Source organism: Xiphophorus couchianus, chromosome 4 (assembly GCF_001444195.1).
Source record: "Xiphophorus couchianus chromosome 4, X_couchianus-1.0, whole genome shotgun sequence".
Lineage (NCBI taxonomy): Eukaryota > Metazoa > Chordata > Actinopteri > Cyprinodontiformes > Poeciliidae > Xiphophorus > Xiphophorus couchianus.
Genome location: NC_040231.1, coordinates 17,731,981 through 17,757,793, shown reverse-complemented (window position 1 = coordinate 17,757,793; position 25,813 = coordinate 17,731,981). Strand labels below are relative to the sequence as shown.

At 37.5% G+C, this 25,813-nt stretch overlaps 1 protein-coding gene across 7 annotated transcripts in view; it reads right to left on the bottom strand.

Moving 5' to 3' along the window:
• Positions 1-271: 271 nt before the first annotated feature.
• The window catches only part of mical2a (microtubule associated monooxygenase, calponin and LIM domain containing 2a), a 34,122-nt gene continuing 8,580 nt past the window's right edge, over positions 272-25,813 (bottom strand). The window contains exons 2-25 of one of the 7 annotated variants that reach the window (XR_003595124.1): positions 23,982-24,355; positions 18,374-18,581; positions 17,668-17,784; positions 16,561-16,662; positions 14,553-14,708; positions 13,974-14,074; positions 13,274-13,531; positions 12,426-12,541; positions 12,200-12,326; positions 12,036-12,126; positions 11,470-11,617; positions 9,532-9,731; positions 9,065-9,171; positions 8,210-8,278; positions 7,988-8,122; positions 7,573-7,677; positions 6,878-7,144; positions 5,102-5,209; positions 4,340-4,520; positions 4,172-4,248; positions 3,991-4,081; positions 2,343-2,403; positions 1,157-1,247; positions 272-1,121 (exon numbers count right to left, since the gene is read on the bottom strand). Coding sequence is in view for 6 of the 7 variants with exons in the window: in XM_028014433.1 (XP_027870234.1) it covers positions 3,683-4,081; positions 4,172-4,248; positions 4,340-4,520; positions 5,102-5,209; positions 6,878-7,144; positions 7,573-7,677; positions 7,988-8,122; positions 8,210-8,278; positions 9,065-9,171; positions 9,532-9,731; positions 11,470-11,617; positions 12,036-12,126; positions 12,200-12,326; positions 12,426-12,541; positions 13,274-13,531; positions 13,974-14,074; positions 14,553-14,708; positions 16,561-16,662; positions 17,668-17,784; positions 18,374-18,581; positions 23,982-24,242 (3,333 nt within the window). In the remaining variant the exon portion in view is untranslated. Of the gene's footprint in view, positions 2,404-2,473; positions 4,082-4,171; positions 4,249-4,339; positions 4,521-5,101; positions 5,210-6,877; positions 7,145-7,572; positions 7,678-7,987; positions 8,123-8,209; positions 8,279-9,064; positions 9,172-9,531; positions 9,732-11,469; positions 11,618-12,035; positions 12,127-12,199; positions 12,327-12,425; positions 12,542-13,273; positions 13,532-13,973; positions 14,075-14,552; positions 14,709-16,560; positions 16,663-17,667; positions 17,785-18,373; positions 18,582-23,981; positions 24,356-25,813 lie in introns of those variants that run through there. The other 6 variants (XM_028014437.1, XM_028014438.1, XM_028014434.1 and 3 more) reach the window with 6 other exon arrangements.

Sequence of the window (25,813 nt, the reverse complement as noted above, 5' to 3'; positions counted from 1 at the left end):
CTAATGAAACATTTCTTTCTAGCTGTAAACTGTCTCCTGTGCTCAAACTTTTAAAATCAGGGGCGGCGTTGTGTTTCAGACTGATCTCAAGACGTAAAACGCAGGGATTAAATTTACTTTTCAAAATATTTTCTTTGTAGTGAAATAAAAGGAGAAACTGTTATTTAGAAAAATGTCTAAAAACTCAAATAATTATTTTTAGGGAATAAAATAATTCAAGCAGTTTTGATAAGCTCATTTAAGATTAATTTCCTTTGCAGCAATTTTTTTTATAACAATTATTATTATTATAACTTTTGTTTTTGAGAAATTGACAATCTGTTGATCTGATGTCAATATTGTCAAGATAGCGCAGATTTTCATTTTGTATTATGCAGCACAGCGCCCCCTTCTGGTATTGAATTATGTAAGATTTCCTGCAGACCAGTGAATGATTTTTGATGTTTTATGCTGAAAAAACGTCAGTTCTTCATTGATCTACGTGCTAAATAAGCAAATAAAAATGAACTGATGCAAGTAAGAGGAAATAAATCCAATTTTGAAGAATTCCTTTTTCTTGTTGCGAAAAAATTAATTAACAAAACTCTCACTCATATAGCAAATTATCTCTTTTCAAAGTCAAGGACTTTTTTTCTACGAACGATACAAAAGTGTCTTTATATGCTGTGGAAAGTCAGTGGAGGTTCAACCCCTGGAGCTTTTTGTGCATTTCTGAACAGTGTTCAAAACATAAGTGGATTTTGATTTTAAGTTGGGGTTTTTTTTTGTTTTTTTTAAAGAGACAAAAACTTAGAATATCATAGCTTTTATTATCCAGTTTTTACTTGTCTCACTGATACAGCTTCTCTAACCACACATTGTCCTTATTTTTATGCTCATAATGTTCAGAGTTTGGTATAAATTTGACAGACCAAGTGTCTGCAAGCAAGGAACCCGGAGAGCACACGAATTTTGACATTGATTTGTTTTTTTTTATTGATGGATGAAGAGTTGTCGTGTTAATTTTGGTCAAGAAAAATATATATAACAGCCTAAGCTGTTAAATATAATGTTATCTGATAAAAAGAGCCACAATGTGATGTACAACAAAAACATCCATACAATGATGATGAGCTCATGAACAGATTACTTACAGACAGTTTAACATCGCTATAAAACCAAATTATCAGCAATGAGAAATAATGAAGCTTAAGCTGTAACTTGCAGTCCTGGGAGCCACAAGATACACATCTCTTCTTCGGCAGCTTCTAAATGTAGGAGGCAAAAAATATATACATAATTCAACAGAGAATGTACACTGTTAAATGTTTTGTTTTATTTTGTAAACTAAATATATACAGAAAGAATTGTTTTTTTTTTTTTTAGAAAGTCTTATTAAAACATAAAAAAAGTAATTTTATAAACTTTCACTCTTTCTCAGAGTGAAAACCTGTGTCAATTACATTGCAGCTTTTAGAATTAAATGGTCAATTATTAGTTGAGGTCTTACAAGATGCATATGTATGTTTATGAATTGCTATATATGACAATCATTAGATGTAGATAAGTGATTTAAATAACTGAGGGAAAATTATGTGTCATGAATTTATTGTTCTACCATTTGGTGCTTTTGCCCTAAATCATCAAGTCAGTGTGAAGAACAAAGATTCTTAACTTGTAATGAGTTGATAGTGATCACTGAATATTTTGATTTTAAAAACAAATGCAATAAAAAATATTGTTGTTTCTGTAATATTCAAGATAGTTAGCAAGCAGCAAAGGAATATGTAGTCACAAACATTGCTAGGGGGTTTGCCACTGACTTAATGAGAAACAAACCAACCGAACGGCAGAAAAACAAACGTTTAAGGTTAGTGAGGAACACCTCAGTTTCCCAATTTGAAATTCTGACTGAAGAAGGTTCTTCAGTTGAATTCTCCAGCTTTAAATTTTGGTATCAGTTTTTGGAGGGTAATTGCAAACAATTAAAATGGTAGTAGTCATAGTCATTTGTTTACATTGTTGCATTATTAGAAACATCTCAAAGTGAAGAGAATGGGGAAAAATAATTAAGAACTCCTAGCAGGCGGTGTTACTTGGAACTGGACAGTAATTATAAAAGGTGTGAGAAACTCTGGTTTAGAACAAGTCACACCTTGTGAGTGTCAAAGTCTCAAGTCATGCTAAGTTAGCATAAGCAGCTTCCTCAGACAAATCAAGGACTGATAAAAACACTGGAAACACAGAAGCCTCACATCAGACACGATTTTAGATAAACCAAACTGCACAGTTTGTCACTCATATTAGACACTGCGACAATGAAGTGTTCACAGCACAAACCATGTGGTCATGCAGCGAATCACCTTCAAAATGTAATTTCTCCTAACCATCCGTGTGCTTCAAATGCTTCATAAAAGTCGTCAACTGAGTGATAAAAGGAGAGAAACATGAGTTGAAACAGTGACATCAAAATAAGAACAATAAAACACCTGAATGCACACAAGAATTTTACGTTTATGCAAACATGGTATCAACTTTCACAATGAGCCAATACAGATACGTACAGATTCATTTGCGATAAAGATGTATAAATTATATTTCATACAAGTCCAGTTTGACTGCTTACAAAAGTCCTTTGGCATTTTGAAACACTGATGTTTTCCTCTTGAACAGTAAACAAGACATTCAGTTGCAGATTCAAAATATTATAAAGCTCATAGTGAAACATAAAGTTTTACCACGTTGTAAACACTTTAGAAGATGCATTGCATGTCAGCAATCATTTCAAATAAATCTCTGCGTGTGAAACTAAATCTAAAGTGCTCTGTGAGCATCAATAGACTGCGTACTTTTTATAGGAAGCAGCTGGTTGGTTCCAGTCAGAGAGGTTCGCAGTTGATTATCTAACAACATGCTTTGAAAAAAATGGCAAACACATTCAAACACTTTACAGCATGCATTCAGATTAAAGTAAATCTGACCATGTTAACCACATAGGGGCGTTAAAAATGGTAATCAAAAATAAAATAACATAAAATAGATGAAAAACCTGTCTGGCTGCCATCTTCTGAGGCACCAGTAGATGGCAGCAAAATAAAGCAAAACACTCCCCAAAGTTAATGACAGTGGTAGACTCTTTGGTGATATTCATGAAAAACTAAAATGAATGAAAACAATTCATAAAATCAAACAGAGAATTACCACAGTGTCAGTAAAAAGCAGCTCTGCCAGTATCTCGAAATAATACATTTATTAAGAATAAAGCTGTGATGGCTGCTAACACGAGAGCAGACATTTTGTCCAAGGTGACAGTTTATCGCTACGTGGACAAAACAATTCTCCAAAATAAAGTGCATAGAGTTCATGAGTCATATCTCTAACCACAAGACTCATAGGATTTCAGAAACAGCAATTAACTAGGGCAAATCTACAGTAACGGTGATTAGACTAAATCAGTCTAATGACTACAATCTACTGATTCTGATTTCAAGCCATTTAATGCATTTGCTCAAGTCTTAACTGATCGGTTTTCTCTTCTTTGGCTGATGCACAGATGCATCCAATGCTTTTACAAATGAGTAAACATCAAAATCCTGCTTCCATGCATGTACAAGTAATGATAGCGATTCAATCACTGTCCACTAATTTAGTGGTAAAATGGAGAAATGTTCGAAATTAAAACAGTTTTTTGCCCGTTGAGAAATTAGATGAGCCTGTGCCCAACCTGCTCTTGCAGCCAAAGCAATACAGGTTGCAAGGTGCTCGGCTCATCAGGAACAGTCTCAGTGTGCATCTGCAGCAGAACGTCTTGTAAAACAAACAACAGGGGTAAGCTCATGCTCAGTAGCTCATACAGTAACGTGTAGTCATGGGCGTTGTCTCTCAGGTGGCCGACGAGGGCCTGTGCTGCGCTGTGAGCGCGTTGAGACAGATGCCAGGGGGCGTTACAGACAGCGCGCGTCACACTCAGCGACCAATTCAGCTTTTTCTTCATGAACGAAGTGCAGGTACCTGCCGCAGGCGGGCTCTCCAGCTCTGCCGAACTGCTGGACTGGGAGCTCTCTCCGTCTGCAGCAATTCGATCCTGAGCTCTATTCCGATTCTGAGCGGGGACGACGTACAGAGATGTTGGGTCATTTTATCATGCTAATGTTAAAAAAATGAAATAAAAATTGATTAACGTTGTACTCACTGGAGGTAGAGAAAAAGTCCTTCGCAGATTTGTCCCATTGTTGCGCTGATGAAAATGAAGTTTGCAGTAGAGTTTCCCTGCAAAAGTTAAAAATGAAAAATGTAGAAAGACGGTTAAAGAAAGTTGGTCATGATCAACATTAAAAAAAAAATACACAAAGACAGGTACCTTCTTCTGAGTTGAACGCATGCGCTCCCTGTGGGAGGGAACAGTTGCAGGTGGAACACCGGAAACATTCCCGGTGGAAATAGAACCCCTCGGCACAGACCCGCTCAACCATGTAAACACGCTTGGAGCAAGAGTAGCACTTGTCAGCCGACTGGGAAAACGTCCTTCTTATCGAACTTCCCTGGGAAACAGAAGTAAGCAATTATTTCACATTATTTGAGCCACTAACATACATGTTAAAAGAAGAGAGGTCGGCCGTCAGAGGATGCTCCGTGGCTCTGCAGGGTTCAGATCTGATGCTGATATGAATTTCGGGATTATAGCTGATGGTGGTGCTTCTCTCCCACATCTGGCTGTTCAGTTAAACAGGGCTGTTTGGGTGGAGCAGAATAACCCACAAAGTGCCACCACACGCTTCTCCTCTGAGGGCTGCTTGTAATTAAAAACAGGGGGAGCTGGAAGAGCACTTAAAACAAGCTCTCAAAGAAAAGCAGGATTTTTGCATGTCATTTTAATATGAAAATTATAAAATAGCAGTCATGCAGACACACCAATACTTCTATTTAAACATGCATTTATTCAACACTGCTTATCTCGAGATTATGTGACTTTTTTGATATTGTTTTAGGAATGTAAACATGGTGAACACACACTGCGTGGAAATATATATGAGTGAATAAAATTAATTCATAAGTGAGAAAACATACAAATGCATGCTGGTGTTCAAAACGAGCGTGACTTCACACAATTTACGATAGTCACCTTGAGAACGTCAGGACTGTCTCCCGAGAACAGTCCACTAAGGTGAACAGCTTTTTCCTTTATGCTCTTTGTCTGAAACTCCCTAACTTGTTGTGTTTGAGCTTTTTTCTACAAGATAACAAAGGGAAAATCAACGGTTTTCACATTCACCCACAAACAAACTAGACAGAGTGCTAACTCCAAACGCCTGTGTGGCCCTGAAGAGTGCATATTATCAAGAAGAAAACAATAGCTACTTTGCATTCAGCAACATATTGATTACTTTAATTTTAGACCTCACACAAATATTGGCTACAGCAGATCACACTAGTTGAGTTAAAGTCATATCTCAGAGGAGCAGTTCCTCTGAGTTCTGTAATGTTCTGTTTTAGGAATCGTTACGTTTCCTGTAATGATTGGATGAAAAAGATATAAATCAGAGAGGCGGAAAGCTAATAGATAGTCAGATGAACCTTCCATTCAACTGGTTTTGGTTATTTAAAGCAACTCTGATTGAAAATACTTATATGATTTACTTTCATACCAGACTAGATATAAGACATCTAGACTTTCACATATAACTTTTTATTATGTCTGTCGCTGTATTGTGAGCTAAGAAACTGCTGTGTTATTATGCTTTGGGTGTCCAAAAGGTGTCCCATCATTTCATGTGGCTCACAACCACAATTCAATTTGTGGTTGAATTGTGGCCCCCACAGAACAGGCAATTGATGTATATTTCTCTCACTTATTTAAGGTAACATTTTCTCATGCATCTCTTACCAATCATGTTTTAATTTTATTTTAATAACTGCTTTCAGGCACTGTGCTAAGCAAGGCATGGCTATCACATAGAGCTCATAGAGCTCAGCCAACTTTGAAGCTTGGAACAAGATCTAGAGTTTCAGAGTAATTTTCAACATGAATACAAAGTTTATATTTATTACATTATAATGTGTTCTAATCTTAAATGTTGTGTTTTCATTATTTGTAAGCAGAAAATCATCACAATTAACAGAAGTTAAAGTTTGGAAAATCCATTAATCCATAAAATGTGCTTCACTTTGTGATGGAGTTACTGATAATGATCTTTTCAATAATGAAACTGTTGTGCTTTCATAAACCCAATGTGCACTAAAGTTATTACTAGTATAATGTTCTAACAAAGCAGATAAACAAGTTTAAATAGAAAAGATGAGAAAAAATACTGCATCCATCAACTGAAAACAGATAAACAATCGAAAGTTATCTCTTAGCACATCACCAATGCATTGAATGGAAAAACTTATATTTTAATAGGTGATTTCTTAATGTGTGCAAAAAGTTGTTACAATAACATTTTAAGCTGAAAAAGGGAGCAAATAGTAAAAAAAACAAAAAACATTGCATATTTTTTAAAAGGAATGATTTCTTGGCTTTCTTCCTTTGAGGAATGGTTGCACAAATATTTTAGTGAAAGCAAATGGAGAAATGCTGGTTCCACTGGTACAAATCGCACTGACAGAGGCAAACAGACGTAATGACTCAAAATCTGCTAACATGTGCTTACATAAGAAGCATTTGGCTGTTGTAACTGTAACAGTAAAATAAACTCGAGCCAAGTTTGTTGGCCTGCTCTGCATTTCTGGAAAGCTGGATAATTGAGGGCTGACTTCATCTGACTGCATGTTACACAAGCCAAAATGTATAATGGGAACATGATATACAATCATCATTCACTCTGGGGCCTTTTTGGGAATCGGAGCGTGCAGCAATGTAAGAAGAAAACAGACAGGCAAAGCAGGGGAAAGTGTTCACCTCAGATACGTGTTCGTCCACCTCTCTGAGGCGATGCAGAACTCTTGTCATGAAACAGATAGCAGAGCGGCAGGACGGAGGAGATGCGGGGGGCTCAGGACTCTCACGCTCAGGCTGGGGCTTCGTCTCAGTGAGAGTTTGATCAACATGTCTGAGCTTCACGACTAAAAATGGATGCTGGGGCTGAGGACGGAGCTGGGGTTTTGGCAGAGTCTTTGGAGGAAGGTTGGCTAACTGTTCAGCCGCTTTTCTGATACTTTTTTCAAACTGAAAGGTATAATACACATAGAAGCTCCTATAAATCCACATCTAAAATTACTCTGAGTGTGTAGATCATTTAAAAAAAAAAGCATGCAGGTGGTTCTCTACGGTCACAAAAAATTTATTGAAATTGAGACATTTTCTAGATTTTGTATCTAAAAAAAAATCTGATCAGAAATCAATATGAATTGCCAATGTTTTAATTGTGGAAACATATACTGCTGTCCTTGAGGTGTATTTCAGGACATTTTTTCCTGATTGTGGAAACCTTTGACCTGACAAAAATCCACAATTGATTAAATCTTTGTTTTCTGTTTGGGATTATTCTCCAATCACAAAAAAAATCCAAATAGATAAATCTAAATATTTGATTTTATGTACTGATGAGTGAACATAATCAAAAATGTCAGAGACATTTTTGGGCCTGAATGTACCCGTGTCATTGAAGGAGGCTTAGGTGGGAACGGAGACCTGATCCCAACAGGCCGAAGCTCAATCTGATTAAGATTAGGGAGCACCAAGACTGTCTCACAGTCTGACTGCATGGGGTTTAAAGGAGGATTGGAGAAGTGTTAGTGAAAAAGTACAGGAAAGAAAAAAAGAGGAAAAGAGTCATGCTAGAAATAAGAGTTTTAACACTTAAACAACAGAGCACAGTTTAAGATTTTGCAATTAAGCAACTGAGTTCAAAATGAGAAAATAACCTTAAATGTGTAAAACATCTGAAGATATATATCAGATGTTCAGATTCCCTAGAATGAATTTTAAAACTGTGTATTCTTGAATACTTAAATTAGTCACACAACAGCAAAAACATTGGACCACATCAGACATGTTGTGGTGTTTTACCTGTGTTTTTTGAAACGTGTAGCTGTTCTTGCTTTCAAACTTGGCCTGTAGCTGCGAAGCCATTGAGCGAACTTTGTTTTCTTTGGGCTCCCGTTCGTGTTGGACTGATGAGCCATTACTACGCATGTTAGTGGCCTGAAGAAGAGCAGAAAAAACACTCAAAAATACAGTAAAATAACAAAGTGCATGTGCACTTATACACCAAACATTGTGTTAACAAACCTCCTCCAGATAGAAGAATCTTCGCCTCCTTTTGTAAATAGAGTCTGTACCGTCTGACTTCTTCTCATCCTGAAAACGGAGCACAACGGAAAAAATGACACCCTCCTACAGTGCCTCATTCACAAAGCAAAAAGCACTGAGCAAACGCACCAGATGCTTTTTAATGTGCATGAACACATTTAAGACACAGTAATTATATTTACCCCCTCTATTGTTTCACCAAAACAAAACAAATCTGTACAGTACTGAATTGTGATTTGTTGCTGGAGTAAAAAATATGCAGTCTTTTGACGTTTCGTAATTATAAGGTTCATTATGTATGAACCTTATAATTACGAAGGTTCATTTTATAATTTTACAATATCTAAAATGTTTCTGACAATTTCTGACGATTACCTGAATTATTTCAACCAGTGGCATTTACTTATCTCTGAAAGCCTTTTCTAACATGCATGTCTTCTTTTTAACATTCAAAGCAGTTTTCTCTTCTGCATTGAAATTATAATCAACCGCTTCAAAGTAAATATATGACATTAACATATTTGAGAATTGGTTGTTATTGCTCTGAAAGTAATTTCTAAAAATATACATCAATGTTTCCCTCAGATGCATCTACAATATCTCATTTAAATATGTGCAGAAACCAACTATTTGCTTCGCCGCATGCAGTTTGACCTTTCTGGTGGTTTTCTTCTTTAGTGGATCAACCAACGAGCGTAGAACAGGCACAAATGATAAGTTTAAATGCAACTGAACCACTGAATAAAACAAATCAATATGTCAAAAAATTACAAAAAGTAGAAATTAGCATAACTAAAGTTATTTTTAGTACAGCAGATTAAACATCTCTGTTACCTTTGGTACCCGCTTCCTTGTCAGTGCAAGATTGAGATCATTATTATTAGCTTTGACTTCCTCTGAGGGATATTCTTCATTGTTTTCATCCACTCTTCTGGAATCTGCTGTGTAGCAAGAAACACAATGAAGTAAATCAGAAAAGCTTTCCCTTTGCAAAGCATATTGAATGAAGCAATAGGATGTGTCTCGAGAGCCAGTATTTGTGTAGAGAAATGTTTTACTTTAAAGAGCACTTTTGTTGAAACATGCATGCAATCAAGAATCACAGAGTACTTGACTGCAAAGTTTCACTAGACAAAGACATTCTTCTCAAGCCACTACACAGGGCAGAACTGCAAAACATCTATAAAATGTCTGTAAAATGTATTTTCTTTTTTAAATGAAGAAACTAGGGAACAGAAACAAAGAAAACAGTGAAAAGAATGTAAACTTCAGGGCATTCTAACTAAAACAGAACCACGTACCCAATGAAGGTAGAGGAGTCCCACGGAAAAGCTCGTAGAACTTCGACAGGTAAGCAATCATCCTGGTTTTGTCCAGCTCATCACCAGCGCTCAGGTCCAATGCAGAAGTGAATGGGCGAATCCCGAATTCCCGATCGCTGATGTCAAAAGCTTGCTGGAGGTTTGCAGTGTGGTCTTCCTCATTTAAAGAGTCAAAGTCTCTGATAACAAGGAGAAACAATAAATTAAGCTAAAATACTTGATGACACAGAAACTGAACATTTAGATAAGACAGTTTAACTTTTGCCATAATATGCTTTGAGTTTTAGAAATCTTCCTGCTACTCTTGGTTCTCATTTGCCCCTCAGTCCCTTCAGTAACCCATTTACCTATGACCTAAATATCCATTTGTCCATCCAGGAATAACCAGACAGGAATGTGGCAGCAAGAAATAGAGACTCTTTGAAGGAATTATTTGCGGGCAAATCCTTCATTTCTGCCCGTCAGATGACTACCGCTGAGTGAGGGTAAGATAAACCTAAAATGGGGAGTCAGTGCGAGCACAATGGCTTTGTTTAACACAGAAGCATATTTTTTACTTAAACCTACAGTCTTATAAGAAGTTTAAAGCTGCAAAAAATGACCAGTGACAGAAACAAAAAAGAGGCTCTGATGTGTTTTATGCAAATATGGTGTGTAGACAGCAGGAGGAGAAATGTAAAGAAGCAAGCAGTAACCTAGCAGCAACACACACAAACATGAGTCTTTTTCTTTTCAGCGTGGACCTGCTCCCCTCCCTGCCGTCTGTGCTGCTGACAGGCCTGCAGATAGGCCAACAAAAATGGGACGAATGCCAGAAGTTCCTGGAAATTTATAGGTCCACCAAAAACTGCAACTGCATGTGCCAAGGAATGAAGGCAATAATTAAAGAATCGCATGGATATATTTAGGTTTGTAAATGCACTAATCTACAGTCGCACCGGTACAGTTTTTTTTTTTTTGTTATAAAGGAGCTGGTTTTCTCCTCAGTTCCAGAATTAGACTGAGAAAGGGAGTTGTCAAAAAAGTAGCAGAAAGAACTCTTAGCATGCAGGTTTTTTGCTTTGTTCTAATTTTTTAAAATACAAAACTAAGCAAAACTTTCATCAGAGAAAAACAGAAACCTTCATATTGTACAGGCCAAAAGTTTGGAAGCAAAGTTAAATGAGCAGAAAAAAGATCACATAATTTGTAAGCTTTGCAACAAATGAAACCTCAAAGATAATCAGGTATTTGTTTTTTTTTTTGTTTTTTTGTCTTGCTTAAGCTTTGTGACCTCCTCTGGCCACAACATACCACAAACTGTAATTTGTTTTGTACTTTAGCACCCTAAAATTAAACACTTCCTTTCTGATGTTAGCACTAGTTCAGCAATGGTTCGGTAATTTATCTAGAATAAATTGAGAAAAACTAAGGCCAGGTCTAATCATGCAGCAGAATTTAAGCTACACAATATTGTTAAAATCTGCATTTTGCAACATCTTGATGTTGTATGATTTTCTTACTCTTCTTTGACCCTTTGTTTTATCATAATTCCTACACAATTTTCAGTGCTGTGTATTTACATCTCTGGGTATTAAACTCTAGTCCAATATACTGATAACACACAAATAAAAAATAATGACCCGTCCAAACCAACCATTTCTTCTACCAATCAAGTATAAGGACATTAGAAAATCCTGAATTGGCACTAATTTGTTTAACATTTGTATATTAGAAGCAATAAATTCCAATTTCCTTGTTTCCTGGTTTCAAAGCCTTTCTCATGATACTTCCACTGAAATTTAACATGCTTAGCTTTATCATTTGTGTAAATAAAAGACATGGTTAAATTATTGCTTGCCTGCTTTTCAAACTGTGCAATACGAATTTATGAGTGGTTTAAAGTCTAAAACCACAGCCAAAGCTGGTGCTACGTACATCAGCTGGGGTTTAAATCTGTGAAGGAGGGCACACAGGGCGATGCCACTTCTCCAAGACGATGCCAGGTCTGTGATGGAGACATTCCTGTAGCCCTCAGTCTGTTTCTGGCACCAGGAAAGGAGCCGCGATGGCCGGATCTCAGACTCTAGAAGAAACATCAAAAAAGGAAAAAAAAAATGTTAGAGAGTCACGGATCAGAAAATTACGTAATACCAGGGCAAAAGGAACAGAATGCTTTTAAATAAGGAAGTGAAGCCTGAGGTGAGTGTATGTGTCGGAAGCTGATTGTTCATGAAGTGTGAAGAACGTGTTATTTATCATGAGAAACCTATTGTAATATGTGTTTGTCTGCCATTTGTAAGTAATTACTCCTTAGACTAAAGTTTATGCATATTATTATGTAATTATGTTTAAATAGGAGCAAAACAAAGACAGAGAAATTATATCAACATTCCTAATAGAATCCTTCTCAAAGAGAGTCAGTCCTATCAGTAAAATCACCGCCCTGAATAACAATGAGGTGAGTCAGCAGCTGTCAGTTTGTTGACTCCTCTTACATTTACCTCGTCTGTAGAGATTGACAGGCCGTCGTATGGTAGCAGCACGCTCCAGGGAGCAGGAATTTAGCTCTCCAGTGACGTACAGGTGACGCACCTAAAATCAAAGACGCATCAAAGTAAAAATATGTCCATGTTTGGAGAGTTAAGGTTGAAGAAAATGAGCTTACTTGGTGAGGTCTAACACATGAGGAGTTGAGGTTGGGGTATCGAGTTGAAGGGTCGATAGTGTACTGGTCAAAGTTTTTGGCTATGTTTTCAGGAGTAGTTTGTGGTAGAAGTCGATAAATACTCTCCCTAAATTATACATAGAAAGTAATGTATTCGTAAAGCAAAGGTGAACTTGGAAATAGTCAAAAACACCATGAGAAAGTTTCAGACGGATTGTGCATGTACCTTTCTGCCAGAACTTCCAGAACCATCCGGCCTTCAGCCCAGCTCTTTACCATCCAGGCCGTATCAAAGGCAGCCAGGAAACCTCTGGCACAACCAGTCCCCATTGGCCAGAAGGGCTGCAACAAAGCAAATGCATCAAATACTATATAAAGATGATAAAACAACTTTTCAACTTACACTTGTTCATTCAGTGACATTCTGACATTTCCAAGAAGTAGTAGGGAAGTAGTAGGGCTTGATTTAGAGTACCAAAATATGCAAGACAAAAATGCTCTGGACACATGACTGGGTGTTACTTATTAATGATGTTTCAAGAGGATAAATCATATTTGATGACCACAGAGAAAATTATGGATTATGATACCATTAATATGGGAAAAAAGGAGAAGAGTAAAATCTTTTTGTTTTTACGTTTTCAAGCTTGTCTGAATTTTAAAAATGTGCTTTTACTCCTCCAGTAGTTGCTATGTTTTGCTTTTCAGTGTCACATACCATAGATCTGACTTCACACAGTAGATATCTCAGACATTTTTTAATAACCATTGCGTGTAAAAGCAGACAGACTTCCTGTACATGTTCCCACAGGCAACTGTGACATCTGAAAAGTGGCACAAAAAATTACATGTATCTGCTGACAACAATAGGATTAACTGAGGTGAAAAAAATAGGTAAACCACTCACAGGCGGGCATATAAAAGACCCCACCCTCTATTTTTAGAGACATCACCCCAGTTTATCTGGTGGAGATAATTTCAGACTCAAGTACTTATAATTAATGCATTTCTCAAACTCTCAGCATCTGAAGTCAGCCTGTTTTGCTGCGTCTGGTCTGCCTTGGCCTCCCTTACCTCCAGCAGACTGTCACCAACTAGCGCCACCAGCAGTTGGTGTCCGGATCTCTCCCTGACCAGAGCAGCGTTCTCAGACGCATACATGCTTGTGAAGTCAAACATGGCCACATCTGGCTGCCCGCAGTGATTCATGGCGTAATCGAGTGTGGGAAGTTGATAGTTGGTGCCAAAGTCAGCAGCTTCTCGGGCGTAGCTCAGAAGGGCTTCCTGGTTGACATTTTCGCTGCTCAGCAGCATCTGAGTGTCCATGTAATCCTGTTTAAATGGAAATGAACAAGAGAAGAATCCAGAAGACGAAGTCTTAGCTTTGTGTCAGACACAAGGTTTCCACATTCAAAGTGTACCATGGTTTCAAAAGGCTACAGTTTCAAAACCACTAACATGTTGTATTACACCTTTTGGGCAGGCATGCCAAAGTCAGTGCAGTTGTTGCCCATGTGGATCACAGGTGATAACAATCCTCCTCTCCCTGTGTTTACTGTGAGCTATCAGTGTAGGAGGGGGAAACCACCCAGACTTTTGTCATGTTAAAGAAAAGAGGTTTGCTCTTTGCAAATTCAACCAGCACACGCCACAATCACGGCTCTGCTACTGAAGGAAGCTCCACAGAGCAGTTTTTCTGATTCTGTTTCTATGATGCTTGAAAACAAATACAACACCATCATAATTAATACAGAAGAAAACACGGCTTACTTACATTGATGACAACTTTTTTCTCCAGTAGACTCTGTTTCTTTGCCGTCATGACAAAGTAATGTGTGTTGTCCTTGTAATAGACAATGTTCTCCAGATCAATGCCTGCAGAGAAATAACAGCATCTTAACACTCTTACAGTTCACAAAAAAATTCCTTTTGAAGGCTAATTGTTATCATATGATTGGATAGACTCATCAGTCAAAGTTGTTCATTCATAATTCTAATTTTATTTTTGTTGGTTTTATTTATTATTTTCCATTTACAGAATCCCATACATTTCTAATTAACCACAAAACAAGCTAAAAATAAATCTACACTACTGATCAACCCAGTTTGGACCAGGTGTTTAATTTGTACTAAGCAGTATTTAATCAATCAAGTTTATTTGTAAAGCACTTTCAGAAACAAGGCAGTTCAAAGTGCTTTACATTATAAAACACAAAAAGAAGTCATAAAAACAACCTAGAGCCAACAACTGAGAAACCAGAGACAAACGTTACATTTTGACAACTGCTGCCATCATCAAGATTAAGTCATGATATCAATTTAATCTGTAAATTCCATATTCTCTATATCCTACCTGTCTCCTCTTTGAGGTCAAGAAAGAACTTCTGGTTGAAAATGAAGGCCACGCCGCTGATCTCCTCTACTTTCGCCTCCGCAGTTGTGTTCCTGTTGATAAAGTTGGCTGTGATGGCGATTGCCAGTTTACCTCTGAACTCTTTCCTTTTGAAACCTGGTAAAAACACACACACACAGAGGCAGAGAGGGTTAACTGGGAATGCTCGTTGTCCCAGAAAAAAATTAGGGCTATTAACTCATCTGTTTAAACCAAAAGCAATCCAACCTCAAACCATAATGACAGGACATATATTTTTGGAGAAGGACTTTAGTAAAGGAACAGAGGTCATATTCTGTAAGGAGCACATGGAGTTAAGTGAAATTAACTTCCTTGTAGTAAATAATATTATTGCCTAAAGTAAACAAAAGTATTTAAATAAGACCTTTATTTATTGTTTTACAACAACTTAAAAGATTTATTGCTTACAACAGGAATATGCTTTATGGGACACTAACCGAAGTTAGAGACTTATGCAAGTCTGTGCTGCATTGTCCCCAAAATGTCATTTGACTGTGCTTTCCCAAAGGCAGCAGCACTGAACAAGTCTGATTGCATTTAACTGTGTTACCATAAGCAGGCCACAAAAGCAGCACACAAGCAAGCGGTCTGCAGTTAAGAAAGTAATTTCCCCTCCGGGTTCTTCATGATTACAAAATGAGCTAAACATTTCATTCTGGTTCAAAAAGTCCTTTTAAGGAATAAGCATTTGATCCGAATTAGTTGTTCGATGACAGCATTTTTAGAGAAAAACTGAAAACAGCAGAGAGTTGGAACTGCTCCATCATGAATGGATCAGCTTTGGTTGAATTTATATTTAGCAGTCCCCAGCGGGAGAGATAGATGACTTCATCCAGGCGCAAATGAGAGCAAGAGTTTAATCTTAGGCAAGAAAAAATACACAATAGCATGTTAAAGTCTTGAATCATCCCTCATTGTTTTCTGTTTTGCCTCCAAGGAGCCAGATTTTCTTGTAATCTTTTTGAAGAGCTCCAACTCAATATCGATAAATGATATTTGAAGCTCTTACAAAGGCTTTTATTTGACTTTTTCCACTCATTTTATGTCCAGAACAAACAAATCTGTGGAGGAATGCTTGTTTTTATTGTAAGTTAAACCACTTTGCTCATTTCCCCCCCTTTTTTCTGAAAATATGACGTTGATATGTTTGTTTACTGCAGACATTTCTTCGTTGTCTTCCAATTGAAACTTTATTTATTTATTCAAGCATAAACATGTACCATGTTCAGGAACAAGAATTGGAAAGAGTTCAAATGTTAGACAGCAAAATGTAATAAGAAAAAGTCTTTAAACTTCTGTATAATATACAGAATGTATATTTATAGAGTTTAAATTATGTGCAAAGAAGTGAATTCTGCATATTTAGTTACATTATGACTATTAAAACTTCTTAAGGAGAAGATTTAATACTGAGATGCAGAGCTGTAATAAACTTTTTTTTTTCCTTTTTGCCTGCTTCAGTGTTTCAGACAATTAAAAAATGATAATATCAGACAGAATTTGTCTTTGTCTTTAACCTCAGTAAAGACAAATGCTGATTTCTTAAATCATGTCAAAAATATAAACTAAACCATCTGGCCATATTCTAAATGTAATTGATTCACAGAGTCACAAAGCCTAAATTACAGAGAGAACCATTATATCAAAATTACTCCAAAAGTGCATCAATCACCCGGGAGGCAGAGGTTGAGAACAGTAGTCACTGCATGCCAGTACCAAAGTCCAACTTCTATAAACATATTTACTTTTAATAATCTTTCCTGATGTAAATTGGACGATTCTTGCTTTGAAATTGTTTTTACCCTTTGTCAACTATTTCAATACTGGAGGATCTGGGAGTGGCACCAGGTTCCAGTCATCCATCAACGAGCTCTTGTCATGTTTAAAAGTGCGGAACACAACCACAGCTTCCTAAACTGTCCAGGCCTTTTGTTTCCCTGCGTCTCACCTTCCAGAGTGTTTCTCCGCCCATCGGCCCCCACCACCACATCAAACTCAAAGCCAGCCACCGGGTGATCTGCAGGTCGGATTGCGGCCCTCCACCCAATCGCTGAAAAGACAAAAAGCAACTGGGAGTGCTGGGTAAATCCATGCACATGTATACAAGTTTCAAATCAAATTAATCCCCCCTTTGTGATGTGAAGAACATGAGGAACATCACATTTATCTAGACTGTTCTTGTTGGACGGCCTTTGTTGTTACTTTAAAGCTATATTAAATTTGTCAAATCTGGCATGACGGGGAAAAAAATGTAATAACTGTACAATTAAAGGCTTAAATGTGTATATACTTCTCCATTTAAAACAAGGCAAAATGTTGCAGCAGATGTGTTAGATGAGAGTAGGTGTTGCTTGCCAGTTTGCTGTGAAATAGTTTGTGTGTGGAAAATACCATCCACAGAGTCAAGGGCACAGCTAAGTCAGTCACAGTGGAGCAAGAGGGATAAGTCGGGCTCTAAATTTAGCCAAAGCTGGTGTTGTTATCGCCATGTCGATATGAAAACTGAACTGACACCTCCTGACTTATCGTGTGCTAAGTTGAAGGCCGGAGCGGGATGATGGGGGTCAAGTATCCACTGCGCTTTGCTCAAATGTTATTAAACCTGAAATGAGACTGTACATATTCTGTCTAAAAAATAAAATAGGTCACTGGTTAGTGTACTGCAGAGTGGTAGTATAAATAGCAGAAAAAAGATCAGTTACAGGAAGATGATGCAAATTACATGACCTTTGGTGTTTTGATCTGCAAATGATAAAAACAAAACCTGTGCCAATGTTTGTGTCGTGTTTATTAGTGAGTGTCAAGGAAATAAAATACTCTCAGACGAGATGTTCCCTTCTGCTTAACCAGCTTAAATGTGCGCCAGAAGCAGCAAAGGAATGTAAACAAAGATCCTGCAGGAAGCTAAACTCCACCTGTCTAAAAAAAAGATGCACTTCTCAAATTGATCCTCCTAAAAGCAAGACATATTCCAGCTGCTTAGATTCCCCTCATTTCTCCACAATCTAAACCTCCTGCTTGAATACCACAGCCAAGTGGAGGTGAGATTGAGTACCTTCGTTTTGCTGATCTTCTGGAGGCTCCAGCAGCTTAATAAACTCCACGTTGATGTGAAACTCCACAGCAACGATGAGAGCCACCTTCAGGAGGATGAGCTGCAACTGCTGAATGCCTGGCAGAGACAGACACAAGTCCATGTTTTCATGTTTGCCTTTCATCTAACTGTTGAAAGCAAACTCTGCTTGCATGTGATATGTCTGGAACGCTGAGCAGCGCCTCCAAATAGGCGGAAAAAAGGAGAGCATGCTTCACTCAACAAGGTCAGTGAACTCATCCTTTAGGAGGGTTTAAGTAACAATAAGGATGGCTTTGCTTTTCAAATGTTTCCCAAGCAGTTGAACTTCAGACATGGCAACCTTAATGTTTTTCAAGTTTTTCTTTATGGGTTTTTTCAACATCTAAAGAAAGAAATTAGCTTTTTCACAGCCGTTTAAGGTAACAGAAAGGACGCAAGTAGTGCATTGGCTCCAAATTTCAAGTTTTAGGGATTTGCAGTAAAAGGGGGACACAGAAGGTGAAGATGGCTTCACATTAAAACAAATTATCTAATTATTGTTGTACTGCTGTTTCTTTTATCATCGGCCTAGAGGTAAATAAACTCCATATATCATATTGTAGTTTATCATGCAAGAAAACAGTTGAGTCACAGGAGCGGAGTGATTTAAAAGGCCGGTTTTGTTCCAGTGAAGTCTGTTACTCACTGATGTGGTCGATGGCTCCGGCACAGAACTTTCCGTAGAACTTTTTGGCCCCGAGGCCCCGCAGGTCATGGATGGTGTAGGGCCAAAGATGGAGCACGTTGTGCCTTGAAAAAGAATCCCTCTTCTCAATCACCACCACCTTGGCACCCATCAAGGCAAGCTCGATGGCAGTCCGCAAGCCACACGGGCCTCCTCCGATGATGAGGCACTGAATGGAATGACACAATATGCTGGTTATTACAAACAAAGAGCACAGTTAAATGACCAACATCAGGGTAACATCTTTGTCATAGAATCAACAGAAAGCTTGTTGAAACAGAGAAGGACATTACAATTGTTTATAATGAGCTCTGGAGCATCATGCAGCTCCATTCATCATGAGAAGGAGTTGTACTTTACTGCTCCACTGCTGAGACGCTTTAAAGTGTCTCATTCAGGAACAGTTAAGTAAGACAAACTCCTGTAATCAGTCCAGTCCGCACAAGATTGCTGATGTATGTGTGATTGTATTATTGGCAAAGCTACAATGTACAAAAAGAAAATAGTTTGCACATGGTTGGAGTGATGTATTTATTAGTAAGCTGCCTAGAGACACATAATTCAGGTGTTATTCACAAAACAGGCTCACCGAAGAAAATGCATGAAGTCAGTTTGAGGTTTAAGTGTCTGTCTGAGCATGTGTGGTTGAAACATTACATCATCGTCCATAATGACAGATGAACGAGGTGACGCATGTGTGTTGGCACAGTCCTCCTTTTTCTTTCCGTTTGAAGACATTACGAGACTTTATGAAGAAAACTGTTCAGAGATGGGGGGCATGATTATTTTTGACATTTAAACCAGACCGAAGCTTTCCTGCAATGCTCAGAAGTTTCCTGTCTCAAAGACTTCAACAAATTAAGACTGAATATATTTACTTTTCATTTGCCTTTCTTAGAAAGACTCCGTTATTCAACAGATAGACGCAGTAGATAGAACTTTGACTCCTGGCATCACATGTAGTTACAAAAATATTAATAATAAATATGATAATAGGGTTTCACATGCATCAGTCCCATGAGACAATCTGCCTGCCTGCTGCTCACTACAATAACAAAACATGCTGAAACGTGAGACACCGGCAAAACAACCATAGAAACAACATAAACATCACAAAAAAATAAATAAATCTGTTTGTCCCATTTACAACTTCATAGCCCAACCTGATACATTGCTCATTTTGTTCCATCCTGTCACCATTTATACATTTTAGAAAAACTATGCCATGCACTGGTATTTTCTGGAGATAAATAATTATAAAGATGTTTGCATTCTTTAACTTTAACATGTTTTTTAACAGGCTTTTTAGCAAGTTATGGCTCAGAAGCCTTTTTGGGATCATCTGACTCTTATGAAATATGACAGATAATGAGCCCTGACCAAACCAAAATGACTCAGAATGACCTGTAATATCAGAGTAACATAACCATACTTTTCCAAAATAGACTTCAGGAAGGTTAGAAAAAATTCCTTTCAATCATTGGTTGTCAAACCTGCTATGAAACAATACTAAGTTCTATACATAAAAAAAGGTTTATTTCCAAAGCACCATTCAGGCACAAGGTTACTCCACGTATTCTACAACATAATGAAGGGAAAAATGAGGAAACTATAAATAAAAACAAGAAATACAAGAGAAAATTACAAAAAGAAGAAACATTAAATGAAAAATTTAAACTAAAACCATTTCTAAAATAACATAAAAATTAATGCAATTTTGGAAAAAGCAACATTTTGTATCTTCTTTAGAGATTTTAAGACAAGCCTTGACAACTAATGTATAAAATATATTTTTTCAAATATTCTATTCATGTGCTATTCTGAGGAATATTTACTAAATGTAACTCTAATATTAAATATCCCCAATTAGAGGTCGCTCAGAGTTAATATAGAAGTGAAAACATCAAATCTTAAGAATATGACATAAAATTTAATTAAATCATACAAGAAGGTTGAGCATTTTATAGTTATTTATCACCATAGTTTCTCATAAAACTTACAGAAGTAATAAACCAATACACTGTGGCAACCTTACAGAAGTATATTTTATTTTTTTCTGTGTTTTTGTGTTTTAATGTTTTGCTATTAAAGTCTGTTCTGCATTGCATACTTCTCCTGCACCAACAATCAAAGGCCTTGTGTCTATCTGTGACCTGCTTCTCTCATTCTTTGTAATAAGCTGCCTGAGGCTGTCAGATGTGAACCGCAGAGGCAGGTGGTGTGCACACTGCCCTGACAAGTTTAAGCTTTCGGTTATTTCCCTGCGCAAAGCAGTGCTTAGTGCGCTGACGTTCAACCGGTGAACAGATGGGGTACAGCATCATTTATAGACGCACGATAAAGGAACTTTCTCAAATCCACTTTCAAAGAGCTCCCATTGTTCTCTAAACTCGTGTCACTGTTTTGACTTCTCTATCAGCCATGAGCAGAAGTGTTTGTTTTTACACTTTCCACTCACTAATCAGGGTTTTTTTTTTCCTGAACTCTGGTGCCACGTCTGCTGAGTCAGGACACTGGTTTCCTCTCAGCTGTCTCCACCTGTGACCCCCCTCTCCACCCACCACAATCTCACCCTGACATTCATCAAACTCAGCCAGACAGCAAACTGAACAAACTGTCAGGTTGATCGGAGTACACTGGGAGATAGACAAATCATGCATTGTCACCTGGCATTAGGCACAAGAGAGGAGTTTTGTTGGTAAATTATGCTAACATCTGATAACAGCTGTGACACCTCTGACGGAGATGGAAGCACTTCAAAACATGTCAGGTATGTCTGAAGAGACATAGAGTAGCTGAGTGTCTAATAATAAAAATATCTTTAAGATTGTATCACGTTTAGACACAATGAGTTTTATTGAAAGCAAGCTGCCTCCTAGAGATCTGATGAAGTGCACTGAGGCTGACTTGCAGCACGATTTATATGAAAAGACAGATTTTGTTGTACACAGTAAAACTCAACGAGATGGATGCTTGGCCTCTGCTACCATCTGTGTTAGGCCGTAAAAATCGTGACATCACATCCTGTAAAAAAGACTCAGCAATATGAAGAAAAAGCCCTGAGTGAAATCACATATGCCACTGACGGAGAACAGAACTGACAGAAAAACTGAAGGATTTGTTCACCCAGTAATTGAAGAAGAAGATGTAAAAGGAGCCTTTGTGAGCAGTAAAAACACAACGCACATGTAAGCAGTTCATTAAAATCAAAAACATTTTGCTGTGATTTCAGAAAAGATTCTTTGTCAAGTCAGAAATACAAAATAAGAAACTCTAATGCACTTGTCTTTTTTAGGTTGTTGCCTAAGATATTCTGAGCCTTAAAAGACAACTAAGCAGAATTTAAAACATTTCAATAATAACCACATCCCTGCTCCAAACGTTCAGGGAAAGCAAAAAGGTAGCCAAACGGAGTCTAACTGGGGCCAAATAATCAGAGTTGCTGAGTGATGCTGTCTCTTCTTCTGTGCAATAAAAACTGTGCTGAATCTGAGCACAGCTGACAGGTGAACACTTGTCTGGGTTTCGACTTTCTCTCATCACCTTTTTTGTGCCTCCTCCCCCTACACCACTACAAATATCCTCTGCACAGTTTACACATATCCCATTGTAGAAAATGTTCTTCATTAAGAGGACAGACTTTTAATCTATCATCTTGTGAGTGTAAGATAGGAGGAAGCAAGGAAAGAAAGAAGGGTAGTAGGACATAAGGAACAAAGATAAAGGACAGATTAAAGCAAGGGAAGAAGAAAGGAAAAGTGAGAAAAAATATGACACAAGACATGATAAAAATGAAATGAGGGAAGTAAGGAAGGACATAAAGTGGGCAAGAAGAGAAAGAACAAAAGATACAAGGAACAAAAGCTATAAGGAAAGGTCCAATGTAGGACACCATGAAGGTAAGGAAATAAGAATGGACACTACAAAGAAGGAAGAGGAATAACAAAGGAAACAGGGAAAAGAAGAAAGGGAAGGAAAGACAATAAAAATAAAGGACAGAGTGAAGGAAAAAGAGAATGACATGGAAAAAAGGACAGAACTCCTAGATAAATTTCTACATTACAACACTTGGAAAATCCTGAAATCAAACCCCATACTTTCACAGAAGTATAGGAGCCATGAATAAAAGACAAATTTACTGGGATGCATAAACAATTGAGCCTGGGTTAGCTGTCCCACACTTTACTTTAATAGGATGTCAGAGTCACACTTATGTCCAGTAAAAACAAATCATGTGAGATGAAACAACAAAAAACACTTCCTAAATCCTAAAACTTTAATGTTGTATAAAGCAAACTTTTAAGCTGAACCTTTCACCATTGTGGTTTCAGGTCTGTCAGCAACACAGTTAACCTGATGGGTTAATATTTAATATTAATATTTAATATTTATAGAAAGACTCTCCTGCTCCAATTGCTAATCTCAACTTTTCTAGGTTGTGGATAAATTAATAACTCTGCATCTGCTTCCTTAAAACAATGATCACCTTAAAAAGTAAAGCAAGCATAATAAACAAACTTAATCACGAAACATTTAGATGCTGAACTGATTGACTTTCATACCAAAAATGTTGACAAGAAAATTAAATTTCCTGATAAAAAAATATTTCCGTCTGCATTTTTATCTTTATTGCACAGGTGTACAGAACCACACGGGAAATGTGAAACAGCAGATGAATAAAATGCAACAGTCCAGGCTGTCTGCAGTGAAGACAGGAAAGCATTTTTCTGCTGAAAACATGGAGCTTTGAGCTTGCAGCAGTAAATCAATTGGATATTTTGGACAGCAGCCAAACAAAAGGTACAGCTTCTAAAATGTCACCAGGCACAATATAAACAGAAAAAACATAATTAACCTAGCTTTATAACAAAGTTAAACTAGTTTTAAACTTAATACCTTGTTTCATTATATTTATACTGAGCCAAATACAAAAGCTTTCCTGCTGTTTGCAGGAAAAGATCCCTTCTGAGATGTGAAAAAAGGTTCATTTACCATCCTTTAAATGCCTTTTACAACATTTCTACATAACACAGTCATTAATATTTGCTTAGCTAAGCTAACTGTATGAAATGTAGGTGTTGAGTCAGCTAATCAATCTAATCAGCATGTTGTTTTGTTGCACCTGTGAGTCACAGCAGATCAACAAGATATATTCAGCCTCTTGATTTTCAGCTATGCACAGCAATGTTGTTCAGTTTTGCAGAAGAGGCGTTGTTAAATTCAGAAAACAGTGACAAAAAAGCTCAAGCATCAAAAAGTGGAATGGTGTGAAAATACATGCTATACGTCTGGCTAAAACCCAAGTGAAAATTATTTCCAGTAGTGGATAATTTGCTATTTACTGGTTATTGACCACAGTAGATCTTAGCCTAAATGTCTGATGTGACTATTGCAGGTAAGACACAGACTACTAATAACTGCTCCATAAAAGCTGATACAGACGAAAACACAAGAGAAAACATGTCTCTAAATGAATGTTTTTATCTTCTGTCATTATTACCCTGTTCTACACCTCCATCATATTTAACATTACTTTTTCTTAACGATGAAGGGAAATAGTTAAACTCACCTTTGTCCCCACACAAGCTTGACCTTTCTTGTACTCCTTGTGGGATATCCTTTTGTCTAACTTGCTCCAAAGTGCCTTGGCCTTCCAAGAGGTGACCTTTGCCTTCAGGCTGCAGTAGAAAGTGTTGTGGTTCGCCGGGTCAAGGTCCAAACGTCTGCAGAGGACGTTAAAGGCCTGCAGAGTCCCTTTACAGGTGGAGGCCTGGATGAAGTTCTCAAACAGCTTCCCGACATTGTCGCTCTCCTCCTCCATCTTTCCCATCTTCCCCTCTGCAGCAGATGTCTTGGTGTGCTGAGGTTCCTGTTCAGCGTCGCTCAGCTCGCTCTGCCAGATGTGGCTACACCCTCGGCTTGGCCCGCACCGTCATGCCCATTCTGAGGAGGCAAGACACATAGCAGTGATGTCATCCCATGGTAGAGTCCAACAGATGGCTTTAAGTAACTTGTGTTTTTCCATTTTCTAGTTTTAGCCAAAAGATCTATTTACATAACTTTAAATGGATAATAGATTTGAATTATGAAGCAGTTTGACTGCTTTTTGTTAGGAAAGCATTCCTTTTCCCATTATCTAAGGCAGGAGGCATTCTGAGACGTGGTAGGCTTACACCCACATGAACAAGATAACATTTCAAGTACAGACAAGGTTGAAAAAATATATCCAGTTCCAGTAAGCAGCAAAGCAGAGCGACCCTGTGATTGAACTTCAGGCAGCTGCTGACAATATTTCTAACTTTTGCTTTACAGACACAACTACAGGATCATAATTTAACCTTACTAGTTCAAAAAATGTGACTGTTTCACAACCTCAAGACTCAAGGAATGGCCATATCATATCACTTTTTTCCCCCTGGGTTTCCTAATGATAAATAATTGGACTTGACAACATCTTTTAACATGATATTCTTTTAATGGTGATACCAGTAGTCCTATAACTTTAATAAATCCAAATCCTATGTGTGTGTCTTGCAAAAAATGTGTCTATATCCAAAGCTTTGCATGTGATCCTAATCAGTAGCTCACTTAACTTTTCAAAAGTATTTTTCTACAATTTTCTTTGGACTTTTTTTGCATTTTACTCTCAATATCTGTCCATGGCAGCATTTTGTGCAGTGTGTCCAGAAGAAAAGTGGATTGCTTTGGGAGAATTCCACTGTTTTCCAGCTCTTTCTCACAAACAGAGACCAATACTGGCTTGAAAAAACATTGTTAATGTACCTAGGGCAGTCTGAATTTACATTGGATGACCATATTTGGCTATGCTGGCTTTACTATGGACTGTTAATGGGATCAATTATCATAATCTAGAGCTCATGAGCTTTAAGGAAGTATTTTTTGTCTAAGCTTTGTTGAAAGGAATCTCTACTATCTTTACAAAGTTTACTGCCAGTAAACACATTTAGATATCATTTTTGTCTTTCTTAAAAGATTCATGTTTCCCTTAATTATAAATATATACTGTATGTGATCAATACATCTTTAGCATTTATAATATTCTTTCTTAATGTACCACAAAGTATGGCTATTGTTTCATAATAAGGATATTTTATTTCTAGGTCTGGTTAGTGGTTCCAGCCAGACCTCTGTGCAACTACTTTTAATGGGAACTCATGCAAACAAAATCAGATAGATGATTATTTATACAGGCCTATACTACAGCGTGCATTGAAGCACGTGTGCTTACACGTGTGCCTGAATGTGAAAAATGTTGTTTCTAAAAACACGCACTCTCATCAGACTGAAGTTGAACTGACACAATTAAAGCCCGGTTCCTCCAATCAACCATCAAGCACTTAAAAATCTGTGCCAGAAACTGGTGCCAGAGGTTGAGATCAA